Source organism: Panthera leo, chromosome C2, assembly GCF_018350215.1.
Source record: "Panthera leo isolate Ple1 chromosome C2, P.leo_Ple1_pat1.1, whole genome shotgun sequence".
Classification (NCBI taxonomy): domain Eukaryota; kingdom Metazoa; phylum Chordata; class Mammalia; order Carnivora; family Felidae; genus Panthera; species Panthera leo.
In genome coordinates, this window is record NC_056687.1 from 82,238,685 (window position 1) to 82,265,761 (window position 27,077).

The 27,077-nt window shown below is 38.4% G+C and overlaps 1 protein-coding gene across 8 annotated transcripts in view; it reads right to left on the bottom strand.

Moving 5' to 3' along the window:
- Nucleotides 1-27,077, bottom strand: part of VPS8 (VPS8 subunit of CORVET complex) — a 251,146-nt gene that overhangs the window by 75,867 nt on the left and 148,202 nt on the right. For all 8 annotated transcript variants that reach the window (XM_042902959.1, XM_042902965.1, XM_042902958.1 and 5 more), the window contains 4 exons: nt 14,206-14,353; nt 9,722-9,811; nt 6,287-6,329; nt 1,233-1,336 (listed from right to left, as the gene is read on the bottom strand). In XM_042902959.1, coding sequence (XP_042758893.1) covers nt 1,233-1,336; nt 6,287-6,329; nt 9,722-9,811; nt 14,206-14,353 — 385 coding nt within the window. The remainder of the gene's footprint in view (nt 1-1,232; nt 1,337-6,286; nt 6,330-9,721; nt 9,812-14,205; nt 14,354-27,077) is intronic.

Genomic DNA, 27,077 nt, shown 5'->3' on the forward strand with positions numbered 1-27,077 from the left:
CCTAATTAAAAAATCCTCGACAAAAATATAAAGCAGAAATTTACCCAACTGATAAGAACAGAAAACAAAAATAAGTTTATTACTTTCGTTGTAACATGTATGGCTAAACATACATAAAAAAATTTCTCCTACTTCCCATTTCGGAAAGCCAGTAAGAGAAAGGGGCTAGGTGGTGTCAAGACAGAGGCTGCAGCCTAGAGAGGCAGGCACAGAGGAGTCACGATGCCGTATCACACTGTAACTTAACTTCCTTTTTAAATTTATCTTTAATGTTTTTATTTATTTTTGAGACAGAGAGAGACAGAGCATGAGAAGGGGAGGGGCAGAGAGGGAGGGAGGCACAGAATCCGAAGCAGGCTCCAGGCTCTGAGCTGTCAGCCCAGGGCCCAAGGTGGGGCTCCAACTCCCGGACTGTGAGATCATGACCTGAGCTGAAGTCGGACGCTTAACCGACTGAGCCACCCAGGCGCCCCAACACTGTAACTTAACTTCTTAAAACTGAAGCAGAATTTGGCTGTCAAGTCACATCTCGCCCCCTTAGTTTCTGCTTCGCTGCTCTAACTCCCACCTGCACCAGGTGCTCAACTCTACCTCCTTCCGTTTTGTGCTCTTCCTTGTGGCAGTCTGAATCTGTTACAGCAATGGTTCCAGTCTTGGCTATACAGTGCAATCATGTGGGAAGCTTTAAAACACACTGACAACTGGGTCCCAATCCAGAGACTTTAATTTACTTGATCTGGGGTGCAGCCTCAGTGCTGGGATTTTTCAAAGCTCCCCAAGTCACTGTAATGTGCAGCCAAGGCTGAGAAACCATATCGCAGCCTTCTCTGACCTTTTCCAGCTCTGTGTCCCTGGAGGGGTTCCCTCCAGTTCCTCATGCTCACTTTCCTCCACAGGGGATAGAAGAGATGATAAATGAGGACACGTCCAACAGTATCACTACACAGAATACACAAAATCTCAGTCCAAAGAGAACAAGGACATCTCGTATTCATGCACCTAAATTCTGCAGCACAGCCAGATCTAGGAATATAAAGCTTTTTGTGAGAACAAAGAGGACAGACACTCCTCATAATAACTTTAGGAGGCTTGTACTCCTGGGAGCACTAAACAGTGATTAAAATCCAGCTGAATTAAACTCAGGTGGCTCAGAGGGCAGGGAAAAGAGAATTAATTCCGGGTTTCAGACCAAAACAGACTTTTTAAATATGCCTAAGTAGTCATTCTCCTACCTCTCTTTGCTGCTGGTTCAAATTATGTGAATTCCTCTGGCAAAGGGCAATTGTCTCTACCATGGTATCTTCAACATCCTTCAATGAAAGGTCCTCTTTGGCCTCTAGATTCAGAAAAATTGTTAACAATACTTAAGGATACATTACTGATAATCTCAGAGCTTCTGGAAAAAATTAAACTATTTTTTCTTTGCAGAGCCCTAGTTTTCCATTATATAATTCTTATATAATACCATTCTTCCATAAGAATGATACCAAGGCTTAGATTAAAAAACAGACAATTTAGCATAAGAGGAGTTTTCCATGTAAACGTCTGACATTCACAGCACATATAAAGCACATCATACTTAACATTTTAATATGTTTTGGCTATGTTAAAGTCCCAATCCTCTGTTTGTGGGTTAGTTAGTGGAAAGGTTACTTTTCACCTTTCTTGCCCTACCATTTCTTTTTCCATTTGTTTGTTTGTTTGTTTATTTCTTCATTCTGAGAGAGAGAGCATGTGTGTGTGTGTGAGTGGGGAAGGGGTATTGGGTGAGGGAGAAAGAGAATCCCAAGCAGGCTCTGTGCTGGTGGGATGTGACATGCCAACGTGGGGCTCGAACGCACGAACCATGAGATCATGACCTGAGCAGAAGTCAAGAGTCTGACGCTTAACCGACTGAGCCAGTCAGGCGCCCCTTCCATTTCTTAAGTGTAGGTTTAATATCTTAGGCCCTTTCCTTTTCATTTTTCAATAATTCCTCCCCTCCTATGGTTTCGACTCTTAGGTCCTTGCTAATAAATAAGTTTATTTATTCATTTTGAAAGAGAGAGAGAGAGAGAGAGAGAGAGCGCATGTGCGCATGAGCAAAGGAGGGGCAAAGAGAGAGGGAAGAGAGTGGGGAGAGAGAGAATCCTAAGAGGCTCTGCACTCATGTGCAGAGCCCCAAACGGGGCTCGAACTCACAAACTTTGAGATCATGACTTGAGCCGAAATCAAGAGTCAAACGCTTAACTGACTGAGCCACCTAGATGCCCCACTAATAACTTTTGAACATACACCTCCAGCCCTTATTCTTTTCATAATCTGCAGGGTGAATTTTTGACAGACTCTGTCAGACTCTGCTTAATCGATGACTACAAGCACCTTGAACTTGTATGTGCAAAACCCAACCCATTTTTCCCACCTCAAATCTTCTCCTCCCCCTTCCCAAACTAAGTTAATGAAACCATCACCTCTAAGTCAGTTTATAAATCTCCGTCATCTCTGATGCCCCACCCCCCTTCACCCACATGTCCAACTAAATTGCCACTTTTGCTGATTTTACTTTTGTGCCCTCACATGCCATGACTTCTGCCCTGTGGCTCTCTTCACCTCACGTTCACAACTGCAACAGCTTCTTAATTAAACTTCTGACTTCCAAATCTTGCTTCCCTCATTCTCCTTCATACTGTCACAAACACATCAGTTCTATCCACAAAAATCATTAAAGACTTCCAAGTTTTAAAAACAGAACATAGGGGTGCCTGGGTGGCTCAGTTGGTTAAGCGGCCGACTTCGGCTCAGGTCATGATCTCGCGGTCCGTTGAGTTCGAGTCCCGAGTCGGGCTCTGTGCTGACGGCTCAGAGCCTGGAGCCTGTTTCAGATTCTGTGTCTCCCTCTCTCTGACCCTCCCCTGTTCATGCTCTGTCTCTCACTGTCTCAAAAATAAATAAAAGTGTTAAAAAAAAAAAAATTAAAAAAAACAAAACAAAACAAAAAACCAACATAAATAAACCTCTGACCCTAACTAAACATAGTAACAGTCTGGCTCAGGTTCTCGCCCTCTGTGCTCTTAGGTCACTGCACCAGGTCTTACTCCTGAGATTCCTGACCAGGCACTTTCATAATGATGTGCTCCTTAGCCCAGATGCTTTTTCCTTGCTTTTCCCTATCAAACTTCTATTCACTATTCCAGTCTTACTTGACAGGTCATGTCTTTCACAAACTATCTTTGATTCATCAGTTTCAAACCATTCCCCAAGTTTCCACAATCCTTTGCCACTCTCACTGTACCTCTTTTATAATACTTGATTCTTCTAGCATTTGATGTTTTCATTTACCTGTCTCCTTCACAAGATGCTAATTCTTTGGATGACGGCTATGTTAGCCATCTGTGTATAATCCACAGGAACTAGCACAATGTCTTGCAATTAGCAGAACCTCCCAAATTCTTAAGTATCTAGAAAAATATTAAATCTGAAAGTAAATAGTGGACATGAGACCATTACTGAGAAATTTATTTTCACTAAAATTCAAAGAACTAGCTTCTCTATACATATCACTTGCAAATCAGTGCAGTGATTTTAGGGAAACATTCTTCTTACTTTTCCCTCAATCTTTTATGTAATGTCTGCAAAAATTATTAACAAGGAAAATATCATAAATGCAATAAATCTCACATAATATGACTGAACAGAGACTGACAGTACAAAAATAATTATTAAATGTTTAGCTGAACTAAATACGGAAAAATCACTCAATTGTATGCTGAGGTTCCAAAAAGATTCAGTATAATAGCAAATGACCCCAGTACAACACAGACCCTAACACCTAGGATCTAACCAAAAAGAATATAGATAAATAAGTAATTTATAAAGAATTAGGGTAAACGTGTTTAAGGAAATGTGTGGGCCACGGGCTCCAAGAGAAGTGCTGATTGTTAAATACATAGGACGATCTAAAAATCGCCTATCAAATGAACTTTGGAAGAGTCATTTTAAAAATTTCAAGTGATGTGAAAACATATAATCCAATTCAAAAGTGGGCAAAGAACTTGAGTAAACATTTCTCTGAAGATACACAAATAACCAATATGCACATGAAAAGGTGAAAGGGTGGACCTATGCTGGCCTACTCCATCTTGCTCTGTGTCCTCCACCTTGAGTGACTATGTCCCCTATGTGCCCCCTTTCCGGGAAAATCGCAGAAACCTCAGGCCATGCCTCCTCCCCTTGAGTAACCTCCGCTCACCCGTTCAAACTTCCCGATCAAAACATGCCCGGTGACCTGCGTAACAGGACTCCGACCCTTCCCCAGCCAATCGGCTGAGGCCACAGCCATTACCTCACCAACTGCCCCTAGACTCCTATAAAACCTTTGTGCTTTTGAAACTCTCTCTCTCCCTGGTATCTCACCGCTGCCTCGGTGCAGGTAGGGGATTGAGCTCGAGCTAGCTCAAATAAAGGCTCTTTGCTTTTGCATCGGACTCGGCTCCCTGTTGGTCTTTGGGGATCACGAATTCTGGGCATAACAAAGGCACTCTACATTACTACTCAACAGGGAAATACGAATGAAAACCACAATAAGCTACTACTTCACACACGAGGATAGCTACTATTAAAGAAAACAGAGGGGCGCCTGGGTGACTCAGTCGGTTAAGCATCCAACTCTTGATACAGGCTGAGGTCATGATCTCATGGTTTTGCAACTGAGCCCATATGTGGCTCTGTGCTGACAGCATGGAGCCTGTCTGGGATTCTCTCTCTTCCTCTCTCTCTGCCCCTCCCCCACTTGCATTTTCTCTCAGAATAAATAAACTTAAAAAAAAAAAAAAGAAAACAGCAAGTGTTGGTGGGGACTTAAATAAACTGGAACCCTGTGTATTGCTGATGGGAATGTAAAAATGATGCAGCCACTGTAGAAAAAAGCAACCCAACTGTTGCTCAAAAATTAGAATCACCATTTAATCCAGCAATTCCACTTCTGGGTGTATACCCGGAAGAAATGAAAGCAGTGTTTCAAAAAGATACTTGTACACCCATGTTCACCAAAGTATTATTCACAATGGCCAAAAGGTGGAAGCAACTGAAATGTCCACTGACAGACAAAAGGATACAAAATGCAGTTGGTATATACCTGAAACGAAATATCATTCAGCCTTAAAAAGGAATGAAATTCTGACATGTGCTACAACATGGGTAAATTGTGAAGACATTATGCTAGGCCAGTAAGCCAGACTTAGAAAAGGATAAATGTTGTATAATTCTACTTTTATAAGATACCTCATCAAACTCACAGAGTGAGAAAGTAGAATGGTAGGTGCCAGAGACTGACTGGGGGGGGTGGGGGGTGCAGGGAACGGGAGTAATTGTCTAATGGATACAAAATTTCAGTTTGGGAAGTTGAAAAACTTATGGAGATTGATGGTGAGGATGGTTGCACAACACTGTGAATGTACTTAATGCCACTGAACTGTACATTTACAAATGATTAAGATGGTAAATTTTGTGCTATGAATTTTACCACAATTAAAAAAAAATAAATCTAGTTTCTAAAATGTCTAGGAATATAGGGGCTCCCGGGTGGCTCAGTTGGCTAAGCATCGAACTTTTGATTTTGGCTCAGGTCATGATCTCACAGTTCGTTGAGTTCAAGCCCTGCATCAGACTCTGCTGAGGCTGCTTGGGATTCTCTCCCTCCCTCCCTCTCTACCTCTCCCCCAATTGCACACTCTCGCTTTCTCTCTCAAAAGAAATAAACATTTTTTAAAAACCCACTCAAGTGTCTAGGAAAATGATGGGAATTTTGTATCTATCTGTGACAAGGCCATTTAACATTCCATACTGTCAAGTTTTACTGCTTTGTGCTAAAAATTACATAAATGCAGTGCAGAAAACACTGGCTATTCCTCATTAGAAGCTCTGATTTGCTATTGCTTAGCATATTACAGTAATATTTAGGTATATTAGTAATATTTAGTAATATTTGGGTATTACAGTAATATTTAGTTATGCACCTTATTTATATATAACTAAAAATTGGCAGAGAAATATAATCAAAAAAATAATACCAGTGAAAAGTGCCTACTTTTCTGTACCCTGAACTCCACTGATGGCACCACAAAGCCACAATGGTTTACATGATTTCCTATTAGGAGCTCTTGAAAACAAGCTAAAATTGGGATCAATGTTCAAGTATTTATGCGGATCGACGTAATTATTAGTCAATAAATGCAGTTTGTTAGACAAAATCTTTTAAAACATGAGGTCCATGGGAAGAAATAATTGTAAATTATACTCAGAAACTTACTTTCATCTTGATGTGTTATCTCCTGAAGTTTGCTTTGTAGTCTCTAGGAGGTAAAAACACAAAACAAAAACACAGGAGGTAAGAGGAACACTGTTACCTAATCCACAAATATTTGAACTACATATTTTACAAGAAAAAACAAGGTTATAAAGAATGACCCTTACTGTCATTCAGAAGAGAATTCTTGTGTATACAGAAAGCAGAGCTAGCAGTACCGAAGGGGACCCAAAATATCAAGTGTCACTTAATCTGCCCCACTCTGCTTCTGTTGTACCACCATATAGTCATCAATGACATTCTCTAGCAGGGTAATTAGGAGTAGGATTTATCCAAGCTTTGTATAAGGGAATAAAATTCACACTGGGCTATGAGAAAAAGGGGTGAGAGGGAATAAGAAAGAACATACAAGACTGTCTCCACAGCAGAGGGCACAGCCTTGAGTGTGGCACCTCTAAATATGCAATTGCAGTGTCCACTGCTCTAACCGAATACTAGGATCCTTAGAAAGCATTAACTGATAGTCCAGCATTACTGATATTCCAGATATTACTATACACTGAGACTGGCCTTTAATATATCCCTCCTACTCCAAATTTGCTCTTTTTCTTGAGGTCCCTTATAGGCTAAAAACTGTCCCTTATAGGCATACAACTGTCATCAACCACTTCCTCTTACTTCCTCCATACTATATTCAAAGATCAAAAGTTCTCAAATCCAATCCTCTTCCCATTCCACCACGACCACTGCCTCCAGCTCAAGCCTCACAGATTCACACCCACACTACCCAGCTTCGCAAGTGCTCTCTGCTTCCTCCCTAAGATGAACCTCCCCCTTTTCTACCTGCCCCTCAGTCTCCTACCTAACCAGAGCAGTCTTAATGAAACAACACTGTATCAGTTCCTTCGCTTATAAACTTTTAGTTGATCTTGTGTGAACAACAGAGTCTGTCCTAATTCTTTAGGGTGTCCTACAAAATCTTCCCAGATCTGCACCCAGCCTTTGCTTCTAGCCTGCCAACACATGGATAGTGGAGCCCTAGTAAAATGCTGGCTGCTCTCCTAGTCTTTCGTATTTCTTTGTACTCCTATGCTTTTGTAAATGATGGTGTTATTCCCTTCAAGGATATACTGCCTCTCTTTCCCCCATCCGTGCCAGGAATACTTTTAACTATCCTTTAAAACTAGATTCACGATATCTCCAACAAATAGACGACAAGGAAAAAAGAGATGTAGGGATAACTTCTACATTAAAAGAGGTTGAGAGCTTACACAAAACCTCTGTGGAATATTCTTCCTGGCCTGTTTTATGATTACACAGCTAGAGAAAAACTAGAAGCCAATAAAGAAATTCTTTTTTTGTTTTCCTTGCTCTAAATATCTTTTTTAACTTAAATTCAAGTTAGTTAACATGTAGTGTAGTACTGGTTTCAGGACTAGAATTTAGTGATTCATCACTTCCATATAATCTGACCTGTCAGATGCCGTTTAGTTTTGTTGATTGCTTCCTTCACTGTGCAGAAGCTTTTTATCTTGATGGGGTCCCAATAGTTCATTTTTGCTTTTGTTTCCCTTGCCTCCTGAAATATGTCTAGTAAGAAGTATAGTCACATTTTTGCTGCAGCTAAGGTCAAAGAGGCTGCTGCCTGTATTCTTCTCTAGGATTTTGATGGTTTCCTGTCTCACATTTAGGTCTTTCACTCATTTTGAATTTACTTTTGTGTATGGTGTAAGAAAGTGGTCCAGTTCCATTCCTCTGCATGTTGCTGCATGTGTGCTGGATACACATACATACATATATAGGAAGAGAGGATATCCCTAATCTGTTCCTTTGCTACATAACAGTATTTAAAAAACTGATACAATACTTCACACTTATTAGAATGGCTACCAACAAGAAAACAGAGAAAAGCAAGTGTTGGAGAAAATGTAAAGAAATTAAAAGCCTTTGTGCGTTTCTGATGAGAATGTAAAATGGTGTAGCCACTATGGAAAGCAGTATGGCAATTCTTTAAAGATTAAAAATAGTATTTTCATTTAATTCAGTAATTCCATTCTGGTTGTATGCCCAGAATAAATGAAAGCAGAGTCTTGAAAAGATGTTTGTACACCCATGTTCATGGCAGAATTATTCACAAAGTTTGAAAGGCAGAAGCAACCCAAGTGTCTACCAACAGATGAATGAATAAACAAAATTTGGTATATACATAAAATGGAGTACTATCCAGCCTTAAAACTGAATGAAATTCTGGCACATGCTACAACATGGGTAACTCTTTAAGACTTTATGATTAATGTATACAAAAAGGCAAATACTGTGTGATTCCATGTATGTGAGGTAGAGTAGTCAAATTCATGGAGTCATAAAGAATGGGGGCTGCCAGGGGATGTGGGGTGGGAGGAATGGGAGATTACCATTTAATGGGTATAGAGTTTCAGTTTGGGAAGTTGAAAAAGTTCTGGAGAGGGATAGTGGTGATGATTGCACAAAAATGTGACTATACTTAATACCACCAAAATGATAAGTTTTTATTGTAGGCATAACAATTTTAAAAATGGATAAAAATTTTTGTGAAAAACTGATAGAACATCAACTGTTGGTGAGAATTAGCAACCCAAACTCTTATACATTATTGGAGAGGATGTAAAATGGAATAACCACTTTGGAAAGAGGTCTGGTAATATCTTATAGACCTAAAACCTAGACCTATCCTATGACCTAGGGATTCCAGTCCTTGGTACTGACATTTTCCTGTGAAAATGAAAATATTTGTGTACAAAAGTGATCGTAGTAGCTTTACTCTTAATAGCCAAAAACTAGAAATAGCCCAGGTGTCAATCATCAAGAGACTGAATGAATAGTAGTATATTCGTACAATACCATTCAGCAATAAAAGAAACGGACTACTGATACATCTCAAAAATACGGTGAAAGGAGAATTATACAAGACTACTAAGGGAGGAACCCATGAATGCATGAATGCATAAAATAGGTAAAACTAATTCACAGTGAAAAAAAAAATCAGAAAAATGATGATCTATGGGGGGACAAAAGTGGGAATGCATATGAAGAGGCATGAAGGAACTTTCTCTGATGAAGCTAATGTTCTCTATCTTGTTAGGGACTAGGGACATAGGTGTATGCATTTGTCACAACTCAGTACATGACACATTTAAGACTTGTGCACTTTATTGTATATAAATTTCACCTTAAAAGTATACCAGAAAGAAATGTTCTACCCAATGACTAAACTCTAGTCATGATAAAAATAGTGGTAAGATGCAATACTGTCTGCAACTTACTTTGACACACAAGAAATGAAGATGGACTGATGAAAACTTACACAATGCTACAGGTCAATTATATCTCAATAAAAAGACAGATTGATGAATGGAGGCGTGGACAGAAAATGACAAAGCAAATATAGTAAAATATTACCTTTAGCATTATTAAGAAGGCCCCATGAATATCTCCTTTTTTTTCTAATAGATAGGCAGTAACTTCATGAAGTTGATACTTCTGGGTAATCTAGGAAAGAAGAAATGATAAGGATTTTTGTTCACAAATCTTGATTATGGAGAGGATCCTACTAAAGATGAAAACAATATGACAGTAAATAATGAATTCATACCTCAGTAGTACATTACTGTCCAGTGTAATATGAAATATTGGACTTTCTAGTGTTAGAAGTTGCCCATCTTGGCAGTTCTAACTAAACCATGTTCATTCACTTTTTTCTTCACTATTGTTTAATTTAAAGTTTTCATTTACCTGACTGAGTATATCCACTGGAAAAAAGGTAACACATATGTATAAGTGAGATCTTAATAAGAATCAATAAACTAAAAGTTTCTAATTAGTAAAAAAGAAATACCAAGTAAACTAAGAAGATAAATGAAAGATATTAAGTGCAGAAAATAATGCTATGGGAAAGAAACAACAGAGAAACAGTACAGAGTTTCAACAAACCCCAAAATAGTCTTTGAAAAGACTAATAAAGTAGAATAAAACTTTCTTAGCAGCAAGAAAAAAGAGAGGCACAAATAACATTATTAGCATATAAACAGGTTCAAAGGAGAAAAGTGTGATCATCTCAATAAATGCAGGAAAAAGTATTTGATAAAATGCAGTACCCATTCTTAGCAAAAACAAAACACTCTTACCTAAACTGAGAATTGAACTCTTAATTTATTAAAAATTATCTATCAAAATCCTAAAATAAACAGCATATTTAATGTAAAATGTTAGACCCATTCCCTTTAAAATCAGAAACAAGGTAAGATTGCATACTATCACTGTTTCTAAATAATATCCTGGAGCTCTTAGACATCTGGTAAGAGAGAGAAAACAGTGTAAATGTAAAAAAAAAAAAATTTTAAAAGAAAAGAAAGAAAAGCTAAAGACAAGAAAAACTACCATTATTCTTGAAAAATAGTATTGTCATTAAAAAATCTAGAAACTATTTAAATGAAGAAAGAATTCAGATTCTTTTTGATACAAAACAATGCATAAAAATTAGTAACCTACAGCAGCAGCAATCGACAAAGATGTCATTTCAAAAACTTTCCTTCCACATTGTTAACAAAAAGTGTAAGTATCTAGGAACAAATTTAAGATAATATTTGCAAGAACCTCGTATATCATATAAAAGTTGTTGAAACCTCACTAAAGAACGTAAAAGGCTTTTAAAAAGACAACCATGTTCCTGAATGTGAAGACTCTACGTTGTAAGATGTCAATCTTCCCTGAATTAACCTATAAATTCATTGTATATATTTCATCAAAATGCCAGAAGTTTGTTGGTTTTTAAATTTTTTTTTAATGTTTATTTATTTTTGAGAGACAGAGACAGAGCAAAAGTGGGGGAGGGGCAGAGAGAGAGGGAGACACTGAATCAGCAGCAGGCTCTAGGCTCTGAGCTGTCAGCACTGAGCCCAACATGGGGCTCAAACTCACGAAACGTGACATCATGACCTGAGCCCAAGTCAGACGCTTAACCTACTGAGCTATCCAGGTGCCCCTGTTTTTTGTTTTTTTAAAGGAAGATGACAACATGATTCCTAATTTGATGTAGAATAGTAAGAGTCTAAGAGTACACATGAATTTTAAAGAAAAACAATGAGGAGGGAAGACTCTTCTTTCAAATTAATAAGCCTTATTGTGAAGCTATATTATTTAAAATATGTGGTAACAGTAAAAGGAAAGACATGACCAAATGAACAGAAGAGATTCCACAAAAAGATCCATGTATATCTGAGAGTTCAGTATACAGCAGAATGGCATTATGAATCAGTGAGGAAAGGATACCAGAAATACCACATACACCACCGGTTATACACAGGGGAAAAAAAAATACAGAAATCCCTCCCTTGATCTGTTTACAAAAATTAATTCCAGATGGATTAAAAGCCTAAATGTAAAAAGCTAAGCTATAAAACTCATGTAAGAGGATATCTTTTATACCATCAAGGTAGAAAAGGAAGACTCACACACAAAAATTTAAACCTTAAAGGAAAAGAATGATAAATTAAAATAGAAGTCACTAGGAACCAAATTAAAAAAAAACATGCCACAATACATTGGAAGAAGGCATCCCCAACATATAAAATCAGTGAAGGATTAGAGATGCAGAAATTAGAATTTCTACAAATCAGTAAGGGCAAAAACTCAGTAGAAAAATGGGCAAATGATATGAACAGATAATTCAGAGAAAAAAAAACTGAAAGTCATTAAACATATGGAAAGATGTTCAATGTCATGAATAATCAATGATACCCATCATGCTGGCAAAAATTAAAAGTCTAAAAGTGTAGGGCTCCTGGGTGGCTCAGTTGGTTAAGTGTCTGACTCTTGATTTCTGCTCAGATCATGATCTCACAGTTTATAAGTTTGAGCCCTGAGTCAGGCTCTGCGTTGAGGGTGTGGATCCTGCTTGGGGTTCTCATTCATTTTCCCTCTCTCTCTCTCTCACTCCCACTCTCACTCTCATTTTCACTCTCTCTGTGCCCCTCCCCAGCTCTCTCTCTTTTTCTCAAAAATAAATAAACTTTAAAAAAAAAAAAAGCTAAAAAATGTTAGGAATCAACTAGAATGTGGAAAAATAACAAATACCAAACATTGATGGTGAGAATAGAAACAAACAGGAGATCAACTTGGCAGTAACAATAGAATAAGCTAGTCTACTGTCTAAGAATTCCGCTTCCAGGTAATTACTTAGAGAAAGCTCACATGGGCACATAAGAAGGTTCATACAAAGATGTATAAGGTAGCATTATTTAGGATGTGAAGGACTGGAAACAATTTGAATGTCTATCCATAGGGAAATAAACTGTGGCATACTCATTCAATTGATATTATATGATCATTAAAATGAATGAGCTAATTCTACATGTATAAAAATTGATAAATTTAAAAAATTTAATAAAAAAGCAATTTGCAATAGGGTATGTTCTATATGATACCATTATTACAAATTCTATAAACATGGAAGACTGTGTCAGGCATTTTATTTATTTTTTTATTATTTTTTTAACATGAAATTTATTGTCAAATTGGTTTCCATACAACACCCAGTGCTCATCCCAACAGGTGCCCTCCTCAATGCCCATCACCCAACCTCCCCTCCCTCCCACCCCCCATCAACCCTCAGTTTGTTCTCAGTTTTTAAGAGTCTCTTATGTTTTGGCTCCCATCCTCTCTAACCTCTTTTTTTTTTTCTTTTTTCTTCCCCTCCCCCATGGTCTTCTGTTAAGTGTCTCAGGATCCGCATAAGAGTGAAAACATATGGTACCTGTCTTTCTCTGTATCACTTATTTCACTTAGCATAACACTCTCCAGTTCCATCCACGTTGCTACAAAAGGCCATATTTCATTCTTTCTCATTGCCACGTAGTATTCCATTGTGTATATAAACCACAATTTCTTTATCCATTCATCCATCAGTTGATGGACATTTAGGCTCTTTCCATAATTTGGCTATTGTTGAAAGTGCTGCTATAAACATTGGGGTACAAGTGCCCCTATGCATCAGCACTCCTGTATCCCTTGAATAAATTCTTAGCAGTGCTATTGCTGTATCATGCATTTTATAGGAAAAATAAACACAGATGGGAAGAATATGCTTCCCATCTTCAGGTTGGTGGTAACCTCGGGGAGGGGGGGGGAGGAGGGGAAAGAGGATGATTTCTAAAACAAACAACAAAGATTTAAAGCCAGTATGTCAAACATGAACATCTATAAAACTGGGTTGGTGGGTACACTGATATTTGAAATTCTGTACAATTCTATATACTTTAAATATTTTACACTTAAAAAATTTTTAAAGTGTGAGTAGTTCAGAAGGTGGCACAGGGAATAGAGATTACTGTTTCGTAAGTATTGATAATAAAGGAAAGGATATATAACAGTAGTTTAAAAATAAATTTTAAATACTAGCCTCTTATTGATCAGAATATGTATGTGTGTATACGTACACTCATGCACACACACACGTGCACATAGTCATGTTCATGTGGAAACAGGAGAAAACAAGGGAAGGGACCCAAGGCAATGACCGTGTTGAGACTACTGACTGCCACTGAGCCTGTCTTATGCACAGCAAGCTATCTAACCATCAGAGCCTACAAACAAGAGCTTGGTTTCTCCTTTTAATATATTTATTGTATTCCTTTGTCTTGGCTTGTGTGTTGGCTAGAACGTCTGTGAAACTTGATTAGTAACAGCAATGGACATGCGCTGTTTCTGACTTTACTGGAATAAAGGGACAGCAGTTTACCACAGCAATGTAGAGCAGGCACTGTGGAGGCAGACTATTTGGGTTCGATCCCGGGGGCTATGTTATGTTAGTCTCCTTTTGCTCATGTTTAAACTGGTGAATGGTTAGGATGAGTTTACTCACATCCGCTCTGCATTCCAGGTCTTACCTGGATGGTTTCTTCCAGGCGGTAGCACTCAAGGATCTGCAGCGTCTCTATAACCTGGTTTGGGTCGAACTGACACAACAGCTCAATGAACTGCTCCGTAACAGAGGGAGGCATCTGCAGCGATTCCTGATTTACATGAATACCTTCCCTGAAAACATAAATAGAAAGAGAACGGCATTAATTCATCACATCTGTCATTAAGTATGTAATGACAGGTAAAAAGTATGTCAACCTTAAAAGCAAAACTCCCTTCTGGTGACATAAAATTGTGAATTGAAGGTCTCACTTTTACTTAGGGTGTTAGGGTGAGCTGTGTATTATATCAGACACAGTCTAAATCACAACAGTTCTCAGTTTATAGTGAATAATTAAGGAAATAATATTCAGTGAAACCTCCTCTAAATAAATACCAAAGTTGTACTGTTGCTCGAGAAGAAACAAAAATTAACCAATGATCCACGAGTAACTATATATAGTAAACCATCTTCCACTTTCAACAACTGGCCCTACCATACTTCGTTAGTAGCACCAATCACACCATATTGTAACTACTTCCTTAATTATCTTTCTTATCTAAAGACTATAAACTCTTTGAGGATAGGTACCAGGTATCTTCTCACTAACGAATTCTTAAAGCCTGCAACAGTACCCTGCATGTTGTAAGGGCTAGTTATTTACACGCTACTAAAACAAATTTATAAAGTGGATCAATAGTAGGACACACAATATTCATGTGTTCATTTATTTTGTATGTCAGCTAGTCACCAAAGCCCACTATTCAGAATACCTACAACAAAAGCTAGAGATACTGGGGTGCCGGGGTAGCTCAATCGGTAGAGCATGTGACTCGAGCTCAAAGTTATGAGTTCAACCCCTACGTTGGATGCAGAGCTTTCTTTAAAAAAAAAAAAAGGAAAAAAAAAAGCTAGAGAAATAACAGAATTAGTTTTATCACAGTGGACACTCAACTACTGGTGGCCAAAAGAAATTATTTAGAAAATCAACTACTGCTCATTACAGACATACAAATCATCTTTAAAAGAAGTCAGTTCCTTTTGAGAGCCCTATCTTTTCTTCACCTCAACTAAAGCTCCTTATGTAAAGAACTGGAATAGGGTTAATAAGATACAAAACTGCTTGGGAAACTAGCTTTGTGAAGAAACGTTAAGGCAGATGGTTTAAAGCAACATCTCCCAGCTCTTCTCACATCACGCATACAGAGAAGGACAGCATTTGCATGGCCCATCAGAACAAAGTAAGACTGATCACAGGGGACTATGGGTACCCCAAGACCCACCCCAAGAGCTGAGGGGATCCGTCTCTAGGCACACCTGTGACCCATGTGCAGCACACCAACAGTCATAGGCGGGAATCTCTGACTCCGCAGAGAACAATTTGAGGTTATAAAGGTCCTATAAATAATGGTAAATAGCCCTCCTATTTTTACCAGTAAGAGCCTTCAGCTAGAGAAAGAGGAATTATATTTAGACATAGGAAATCTTTCCTAAACTAAGAGTTTTGTGACACTCAGTCCCTACCAGAGGTTGACTGATGAACTCATTAATTAAGCTCTGCTGCTTGGAGCTGTCAATACTTGCTGTGGGCTAATTCGGTATGTCCTCAAATTGGCTGTAAATCTCTAAGTTCGAGTTTCATTTCGTTAGTTCACAGCTGCCTTTAAAGCAGGATTTAGGTAAGTAACTGGTTATTCCTTAAGTACAGCATCACCTTAGTTCTTCCTATGTAACATGAAAATTATCTTTTTAAGTGTCTAGGTCCCAACTACACTATAAACTCGGAGAGCAAAGACTGCTGCATTCAATGTCTCCCAGCACTCACACAGTCTTGGCACATAATAAATAAGCACTCGGTAAATGTACACTGAATTGAACTGGACAGGCAATAATGTGCTGGATGGCCTTCAAAAAAGGGGAACCAAATACAGGATAGAGGGGTGCAAATGACAAGGACTAGGGCTATGAAATCAGATTCAGCTGTGAATGAATGCTGTCAGAAAGCTCTACACGGACCAAATAGAAAATGCACATGATAATCACAGGGGAACGATGGGTCTTTATGCAAGATCAACGTTTTGTCCCAACAGAATATGCCCACGTAAAAGAAAAAGGGAATGCTAATTGATGATCGTTAACATTAAGGTGAGCTGGTGTACTTCTCAGATGTTTATGTCATATTGTAGGTAGTGTTAATATTTTATCTACGCCACACTTCTGTTACTATGTCTTATAAATGCAAGACTATGGAGCAAATTAAGACTAGACATAAGCATCTGCCAATAAATCCCAGTATTTAATTCTTTCCAGAACACTTATTGACAAAACTCTTTACAAGTACTAAGGATGTGAATATGCATCAAACCAAGCAAATCACTCAGATGAATAGATTCCGATGCATTCATTTGTGAGGGAAATAATATGTCTGCTGGGAAATGATCAGGCAACATCAACATAATGAAAACTTTAATAAACTAATACACTTACACCCATTTCTGACTGCTGCTTCACAGTCTTGCACATAAATACAAATTGTTATATTCCCTTCTCAAAGCTACTTCTGTTACTCTTCTATTAGCTATCTGCTTTGCCACTGTTAACTTTAGTGTATCAAAACTATATGTTTTAAACCTAAACGTTATCTATTCTTTTGGGAATTTCTATTTTAATCATAGCAATGACATATAAGATATAAACACTTAAGTATATATAAAAGGTAGATTTTTATAAGGCATACACTAGACTTTCTCTTGTCATTTTTTTAAATTTCAATTTTATTTAAATTCTAGTTAACATATATTGTAATATTGATTTCAGGAGTAGAATTAGGGATTCATCACTTACATATAACACTCAGTGCTTATTCCAACAAGAGCCCTACTTTATACCCATCACCCACTTAGCACATCCCCTGCCATTTCCCTCCATCAACCTTCAGTTTGTTCTCTATAGTTAAGAGTCTCTTACGGCTTGCTTCCATCTCTCTCTTTTTCCCTCCCTTCCCTATGTTCATCTGTTCTGTTTCTTAAATTCCACATATGAGTGAAATCATATGGTATTTGTCTTTCTCTGACTTATTTTGCCTAGCATAATACACTCTAGCTCCATCTACATCATTGCAAATGGCAAGATTTCATTCTTTTTGATGGCTGAGTAATATTCCATTGTGTATATATACCATATCTTCTTTATCCATTCATCAATCAGTGGACATTTGGGCTCTTCCCATAGTTTGGATATTGTTGATAATGCTGCTATAAATATCCGGGTGCATGTGCCTCTGTTCAAATCAGTATTTTTGTAGCCTATGAGTAAATACCTAGTAGTGTAATTGCTGGGTTATAGGGTAGTTCCATTTTTAACTTTTTGAGGAAACTCCATACTGTTCTGCACAGTGACTACACCAGTTTGTATTCCCACCAATAGTACAAGAGGATTCCCCTTTCTCCACATACTCACCAGTACCCATTGTTTCCTGTGTTGTTTTAAAGCAGAGTACTTATATGCCTTGTGAAATACATGCACACCAACCATACCCAAAAATTCACGTTGGGGAAAACATTCACACTTACTCAGGTTGTGATAAATAATTTAAAATTATGATCTTGTACATTTGGCTGTTACTGGGAAGGATAAACTATGCTTCAGTTTTGAATAAATGATGTCATTAAAATGACTCTAAAATTCTGATAAAAATATTTGACAAAGAAAATAAATGTTGCAGGGAGATGAAAAAAAGTCTGGTCTGGTCTCTCCCCTTCACTCTAAATATTGCACAAAAATAGGCCAGTCTAGACTACTCTACATTTCTGAGGGAGAGAATTTCACAATCTCCCGGTAACTTGTGCTGACAACTTAGGGCCACCTCAGCTTAGCCTAAATCCTGACTGCTTGAATTCTCTGCTCATCCCCATATAACCAGTCCTTAGAGGTAGTGGCGTACTGATGACTGCTTGGTACCTTTTAGACTGAAAACTCAAATACATCATTCACAACACACGAGAGTGAAGACAATTATTGTCCATGGAGTTATCATTCTAATCAAGTTGTTTTACAAGGTTGTTAACCTGAGCTTCCAGTTTTCCATTTTACATTCCATGTTAAAAATGCCACAATGTAATCCCATGTCCTTTGAACAAAACATAAGTGAATGTGCCAATCTGCCTGAAAAACACTTTTTAAGAGGCATTATTATAGGCAGCAAAGACAATACCCACAAAATGCGCATGGAATTGTAACAACAGTAACGCCTCACAAACCAGACAGGAGACTGGTTTAGGTGGAAACCCATCCGTTGCAAGAAAGAACATAGTAGGTGTGGCTCTCCATGATGGCTCTCTAAGTCAGGCAGAGATGACAGTATCCCTCATACAGAACAGCCACACTTCCTTATCAACTTTTATGAGGCGCAGACCAAAGCAGACAAGGGCACCGTTCTGTCTAATGGCAAAGATTCTGCCACATCAAATAAATGTAACAGCAGATGTAATTCAGGTCTTCAGGGGACTTGTTCACTTTCCATTTCCCTAGTCTGATACTAGTGTCAAAGATGTCCTTCCCAAAACTTAATAGAATTTTTGTTCTCTTTCTGATATTCACAAAAGAGAAAGTGTATTGTTTTCAATGTTCTCTTGCATAAAGAGGAAAAATGGCTTTTATAAGCTAACAGAAATAAGAGCCTAATGATTTTCATAGAAAAATAATTTAGTTTCATAACTTCATCAGGTATAAAGAGTACCTGGGGATGCCTGGGTGGCTCAGTCAGTTGAGCGCCCAACTCTTGATTTTGGTTCTGGCCATGATCTCGCAGATTGTGGGGTCGAGCTCCACGTCAGGCTCTGCACTGATTGTGTGGAGCCTGCTTGGCAGTCTTCGCCCTCTCTCTACGCCTCCCCCACTTACACACTCTCTCTCCCAAAATAAACATTTAAAAAAAAGTGTATCTGGATCATTCCAATGTTGTACAGATTTCAATTAAATCTCACAGGGTAAGCTAAAACAACTTTTCCAAAATACTATTAAAAATGGTAATAAGAAGAATGCTGAGGTTATTTGTAATGTGTACTTTCTTCCTACTGCAAAGCTCTCCCTAACACTGAAATATGCCAGTGATCCCACTAGCAAGAATTGTCTTAATGTGGCCTAATTCAAAGAAAGACTGGGAAGGTGCAGGTCCTGCCACCTCGGCATAATACCTAAATTGGGGCATTTGTAGGTCTGGATGAGATGCCTGATGCCATTCTCTCCCCAAAGTGATAGATGGAACTAGAGAGACAAAAGAGATGCAGTTCTGTGACCCCACTGCAGAGACATTCTTTCAACAGTTTTCAGAGGTACGGTTTGAACTGATGCTGGGTCAGACTACATAAATCTGATATCCACATATAATTCTGAACATATAGAGAACAAAGACATTTAGTTTCTGGTCTGGCATGTAAAGAGCTTGAAAGTTAACACCTCCATCCTCTCAGGAAAAATGCTGAGCAAACAGAAAATCAACAACTCTTGTTCCATCTACCTGAGAGCTGAAGTGGTGGGGCCAGCTGCCACCCCTGAGTTAGAGAGCAACAGACAGGTGGGTATAAATGATCACAGCCTACTGGAGCAGAAGCCACCACTGCTGGAGCTGGTACACTGGGGTAGGAAAACTTCAGCCGTCAATGACAAAATGCCAGAGATTCGGTGTGGACAGACTGCAGAATTAAATATCCTAGGGGGCCGAGTCTTGGGGGGAGTTTCCCTACTTTCATGGATTTTATCTTGAGGAGCTACCAGGTTCTCATTGTGAAGACCGGAGAAAAATCCAGTCATGCTTCCAGTACCAGAGAGGAGAAAAGTGGCCGTTTAAAAATATATCCAGAGCATTTTGTTCTTCTTAACAAGGCCTGCTATGGACTGAATTATGTCCCCTGCAAATTCATACGTTGAAGTCCCAACTCCCGATATCTCACAATGTGACCTTATTTGGAAACAGGACTTTGTAGATGTAATTAGTTAGGATGAGGTTATACTGGAGTAAGGTGGACTCATAATCCAACATAACCAGTGTCCTTAAAAGAAGAGAAAATTCTGACATAAACATACATACAGGGAGAATGCATGTGAAAATGAAGGTTGAAATCAGGGTGATGCTTTCACAAGCTAAGGAATGACAAAGATTGCCAGCAAAGCACCAGAAAGTAGAGGAGGAACATGGAACTCTTTCTCACAACCCTCCCAACATTTATCTTGGACTTCCAGTCTCCACAACTGAGACAATAAGTTTCTGTTGTTTAGCCACACAGTTGTGGTACTTTGTGAAGGCGGGCCTTGCAAAGTAATACAACTGCCCTCAAGGGAAACTATTTTAGCAGAGACTAACCAAGCTGAGGGAAGAGAAATAACCACATCCAGCCCTCTCTAGCCTTCCTGTCTCACTTAAAGGGGTACAAGGGGGTTACTGAGAAGTACTTGGGAGGGTCATTGCCAGAGACACAACTCACCAAGAGTGAACACTAATCACAGGACTAAAGAATGCTTCTCCTCCACCACACCTCACCACTACATCAATAGGGCATGCCTATATAATAACAGGGGAAAAGAACCGAAAGAACTACACAGCTCAGACTTTACGAAAAGTCTCTAGGGAAATCTAAAGACAACCAGGGAGAGAAAAACATGGACACCGAAGTAATTTTCAGGATCAGACAACTACCGCTACGGCAAACAGTAAGCAAAGCCTCACGCTAAACCAGATAAACATAAACTTCACACCAAAGGCCTATTTGCCATAGTTCCTTTCATGCAGTACATTATCTCCAGCTTTCAATAAAAAGTTACAAGACAACATAAAAAACAACAACAACAAATACAGTTTGAAGAGATTTAGCAAGCCTCAGAACCAAACTCAAATATGCCGGAGATGTTGGATTTATTACATGGGATCTTAAAACTTATGATCAATATGCTGAGGGCTCTTACTGGAAAAAGTGACAACATGTAAGTACAGATGGGTAAAGTAAGCAGAGAAATGGAAACTCTAAGGAAGGATCAAAAGAAAATGCTAGAAATGAAAAAAACACTAAATAAAATTAAGAATGCCTTTGATGGCCTCATCAACAGCCTGGATACCGCTGAGGAAAGAATCAGTGAGTTTAAAGGTGTGTCAATAACATGTCAATAGAAATTCCCAAACTGAAGCACAAAGAGAAAAGAAACTTGAGGGCAGAAAGACCCAGAACAGAATATCCAAAGACTGTGGCACAAATATAAAAGGTAACGCCATAAGAAGAAAGAGAAAATGGGAAAGAAATATTTGCACAGCAATAATGACTGAGAATTTCCCCAAATTAATGATAGATATCAAACTACTGATTCAGGAACCTCAGAGAACACCAAAGAGGACAAACAGCAAAAATCTATACCTAGGCATATTATATTCAAACTGCAGAAAATCAAAGGCAAAGAGAAAATCTTAAAAGAAGTCGGAGGGAAGGAAAACACTACCTACAGAGAAGCAAGGCTAAGAATTACACTACACTTCTCTCCATAAGCCATGCAAGCAAAAGACAGCAGAATGAAATATTTAAAGTCTTGGAAGAAAAAACCCACCAACCTACAATTGTGTATCCAGGAAAATTATCTCTCAAAAGTGAAGGGGAAATACTTTCTGAGACAAACAAAAATTGTGAGAATATGTCATCAGTAGACTTGCCTTTCAAGAAATGTTAGTTCTTCAGAAGGAAGAAAAATGATATAGGTCATAAATCTGCATCTACATAAAGAGCATTAGAGAGGGAATAAATTAAGGTAAAATAAATGTTTTATTTTTCTTATTCTTAACTGATCTAACAGAAAACAATTTGTCCTGTGCTCGCTTCGGCGGCACATATACAGAAGACAATTTGTCCAAAAGAATAATAGTTACAATGTATTCAGTGATTATGGTTTATGGTTAAGTGAATGACAGCAAATATTATAAGGGATAAGAGGGAGGAATTAGGAATCCTTTATCATAAGGTACTGATACTACGCATGAAGCACTATAGTGTTATCTGTTACTGGACTTGGATTAGTTATAAATGTGCACTGCCAACTGAAGGGCAACCACTGAAAGAAGTAAAAAAAGAAATATAATCGATATACTAAGAGAAGAGAAAAAATGGAATCATATAAAATGCTCAATTAAAACCAAAGGCAGAAAAGTAGAATACCAAAAAAAAACCCCACAAAAAACAAAAAAAAAAAAGAAACAAAAAAACAAGGCAATGAAAGCAACAAATAAAAAATAGCAACATAAATAGAAAAGAAAGGGTAGGATTACAAAAATCACGCAGAACCTTAAAATGTGTCCTTTTCACTGTAAATAGAAAACAAAAACAGGTGTTTGGAAAGACTTCTTTAAATACACATGAAGCAATTAAAAAAAAAACTTTAATACATGGCACTTATATCTTAGTTTTGTTTCAAAAAATTTAAAAGCAAAGAGCAGACCCTTCCAAACTACTTATAATTGCTCTCATATTTATTATTAACATAAGCAAATCTATGGGGGCAAAGAATATAGTGAACATTAAGCTACCAGTCTACAGATCGGTCTACATCTGTACATGTCCTCTTATCATTTAATCATATACACATACAGTACGTATGCAAACTATTTCTTGTTAACGTATTTTTCCAGTTTAGCATTATTTTTACATTCACATTGCCATGTTTGCCAATTTGGTATTCAATTTTGCTCATATACCTTAGTATTTACTTAGTCACCTCCCCATCCTCTTTTATAAATAGCTTTTTCACTATGTAAATGTGAATACAGTTAATTTAATATCAGCCACATTTTTTTCACAGTATTTCCTTAAAATACTTTCCAAAATTGAAACACTGGATCAAAGCACATATATAACTTTTAGAGCTCTTAATAGCTAATTATATATACATATATGTATACACACACACACACACACACACACACATATATATATATATATATACACACACACATACATAAAGTGCATACATTAAATTGCTCTCAAGAAAACAAAGTGGACTAAGGGAGAAACACATATGCAAAGGAAGGAATGACAGCACATAGTGCCTCCTCTAATCAAACAGGTCAGTACTGGGGAGGAATAAAGGGGCAAAGAGAAATGGGAGAAAGGAAGCAAATGAAGCCAGACAGAAAGACCATGAGGAATTTGTATTTGGCCTTGGATAATGGGAATGGAAAGAACTTTGAGAAGGAGAGCTTTGAAGGGTGGTTAGGAGGCCAGCAGGAGGGATCAGGAGAGAGATACTGTGTGCCTGAACCAGGGCAGTGGGCAACAGAACAGAGGAGGACTCCCGTATGTACGGAGCTATCCAAGAGTTTGATGTCATGACTGGTTCTGTGTGGTATGGCTAAGGTAGAATGGAGTAGGTAAAGCAAAGTGAAGAATCCATCATCACTCTCAAAATTTTATTGAAGACACTTAAACGTAATTGCCTGCTTGCTTGTCTATTTCCTCCATCAGAATGTAAATTCTGTCAAGGCAGGGCATCTTATTCACTATTTTACTTTCCATGCCTGTCAGTGTGCTTAGCATGCTGTAGTTACTCAGTCAATTGTTAAGTGAAATAAATGGGTGGAGAATACCATTTGCTAGGAGAGAAAATAAAAAAGAAGAAACAGGTCTGGATTGAGAACATGTGAGTATAATTTTGAGCCATTTCAACCTCTAGCACAGTACTTAGCAGACAGCAATTTCATTACAAAGAAGTACTGATTATAGGAATAAAGAAATAAATGCAGGCAGGCTATTTTCTTTCTTCTCCTTCCTTCCTTCCTTCCTTCCTTCCTTCCTTCCTCCCTCCCTCCCTCCCTCCCTCCCTCCCTCCCTTCCTTCTCTGTTTCCTTCTCTCTGTTTCCTTCTCCTTTCTTTCCTCCCTACCTCCCTCTATATCTATCTAGCTAGCTAGCTGAAAAGATTTGGAGATTAGGAAATGATATGTCAGGATTTAAAAGGTTTAATCTGAGCTTCTGGCAAAGTACTAACCAAAGACACTAAAGGGTTCGAAACAAGTCTCCTCAAAATGTGCCATTCTGGCATATGGACTGTTCTGAGCTGACGGCAATCAAGACCCTGTGAGTTCAAGAGAAACCTTTGCCCCTCCATTAACTGATGTGAAAATGTTGGGGTTTGGAGCAAACGGTCAAGAAAGAATTCTTGAGGTGTCTTCAGTGCAGAAAGGAGGGTTTTATTAAAGCATGGGACAGGACCTATGGGCAGAAAGAGCTGCAGTGGGTTGTGAGGGATGGCTGATTATATACTTTCAAATTGGGAGGGAGTCAGAGATAGCATAAATCTCCAAGGAACTTGGAAGCAAGGCTTCCAGGACCTTGAGGGGCTAGCTGTTGTTAGGAAAGGTCATTTACCAGTGTCTAGTAAAACCCTAGTCATGAGATCCTTAGAATGTATCTCAGTGGGCTATATGCTTGGAGGATGATTGCTGGCATCTCTCTGTGGGGGAGGAGGGACAGGTAGAGATAAAGGAAGTTTCCAAAGGAATTTTTACCTGTTAAAGGTGACTTACAGGATCCTGGAGGTTGGGTTAATATTAAGATAAGGTTGTCTTTTGCCCTCAGCAAAATATGAACACTGAGGCACGTCTCAAGGACTGGTCAATGGGCTGTAAGTTGTAAAGAAATTTGATTTTTTTCTTTTGCCTTTATTGTCCACATCATAAACTATCTAAAAGAATCTAAATTTGGAGCTTTTCCCAGAATAAGAGTTATTATTAGAGATCAATTTTTTCTGAAGTGACCCATCTGTATGGCAGGGCAAATACCTAAATACCCAACATCTGCTCTTCTTCTTGCCCTGTGAAGTGCCCTCCTCCCCGCTGAAGCCCCAGGCCCCTATCCCACTCCTTAGTTCAGGATGGCATACAGATCTCACTTTACCTTTCTGTCTTTGAACCTCTCATGTATGTAGGGGTTCTATACATATGAAATTAAATCTGACTTTCTCGTGTTCATCTGTCTCATCTCAATTTGATTCTGAATCCAGCCAGAAGAACCTTTGAAGGGTAGAGAAAAATTCACCTTAACAATATGATATCTGGTGGTATGCCCAGCCAAGCTGATAGGCACTCAATGAAATAGAAATGGATTTTCCTACGTCAAAATTCATGAACATAATGTTCTAATTTTTTATTCTCATTTTGAAATATGCTATTTCAACACTGAGGGTCAACATCTTTTTTTTTTTTAATGTTTATTTTTGAGAGAGGGACAGAGCGTGAGTGGGGGAGGGAGGGGGAGGGAGAGGGAGGGAGGGAGAGAGAGAGAGAGAGAGAGAGAGAGAGGGAGGGAGGGAGGGAGGGAGGGAGGGAGGGAGGGAGGGAGAGAACTAACGAATCTGAAGCAGGCTCCAGGCTCTGAGCTGTCAGCACAGAGCCCGACACAGGGATCGAACTCATGAACCGTGAGATCATGACCTGAGCTGAACACTTAGCCGACTGAGCTACCCAGGCGCCAAGAGAGTCAACATCTTAAAATGTCCCCTCAAAATTATCCATAGAAACACTGACAGGTTCAACTTAAATCCAATGTATAACCATTTCCATAATCTATGTTTTGCTCCTTGGTAAAGCTACTCATTTTCTTAGCAATGCTCAATTTTTACTTTACTTTGATTAAATATTAGAAATACAATGTGACTTTTATGTGTTTTTTATTTCCTACAAGAAAATCATGCCATATATTTCAGAGGTCTCCAGGAGATGGTTAACAAAGGCTAAATTGACATTACCAAGAGAAGTGTACTGAGGAAAATATTGTGAATATAAATATACTTGCACATTTTCTTTACTCCTTATGTAAGCTCATAGCCCCACAAAGACCATCAGTGTCCTTTGTATTATCCTTCAAGCATTCCCACTGCACAAAAGGCCTACATCTGGATGTAAATATATCAGGAGAACTCCCATGAGAATTCTCGGCAAGCAGGAGTGCACACAGTGAGTGGGGGTGGGGTGGGCTTTATGTAGCAGCTGTCCCAAAGAAGGGAATTGGAAGAGAATGCAAATCCTTTCTCTCCCAAGCTGTTGGCCTCAATTCAGGCAAGTAATTTGTTTCAGTAGGATTAACTCCCCCACCAAAAATTATCTAATCTTTCTATGTACAGATGCCACCAATATCTTTATAGGTCAATTAATTCTACTGAGGACATTATTTACATAGTAAAGATAACATAAAGAAATTGAATAAAGACAATTTATAAAGAGAAATATACCTAAGAATTCAAATAGATGATTTGTCCCTTTAAAAATGTTACTGACGAAATAAAAATCTACCCCCTCCAGAACAATTCAATGAATACTCAAAAATGTTAAATCAAATATGCATAAACTATATATATATTTCTACACACACACACACACACACATACACACACGTCAATGAGGATTCTACTAACTCAGGTTTTGGGGGCAAAAGTAAAAACAAGCAATATTCTGACATGACACACACATATAGCGTCTCCATCTGAAAATGACTGTTTTCTTTCATTTTCCTTACTTGCCAGAATGCTGCTAAGAGAGCTTCCTGAGTGATAGAAGGAGAACCTGGTTGTTAAAAAAAAGTCTGTTGCTTAAGAACAAAAAGGGAAGAATCAAAGGCAAAAACAGTCTCCATTGTGGGCCAGTGAAAACTGCCAGTCAGGGCCAGTCTACTTATGTTTGATGCTCTTTTTCCTCTAAGTATCTTTTCCATACTCCCTTGTTTCCCAGAATGTGACAAGACCCTATTCCCCGCCTTTTGTTTTTCAGGTTAGTCAACAAGCATATTTATTTAAAAAGGCTAAAATGTGATGGACAATCATTCAGAGTAATGAC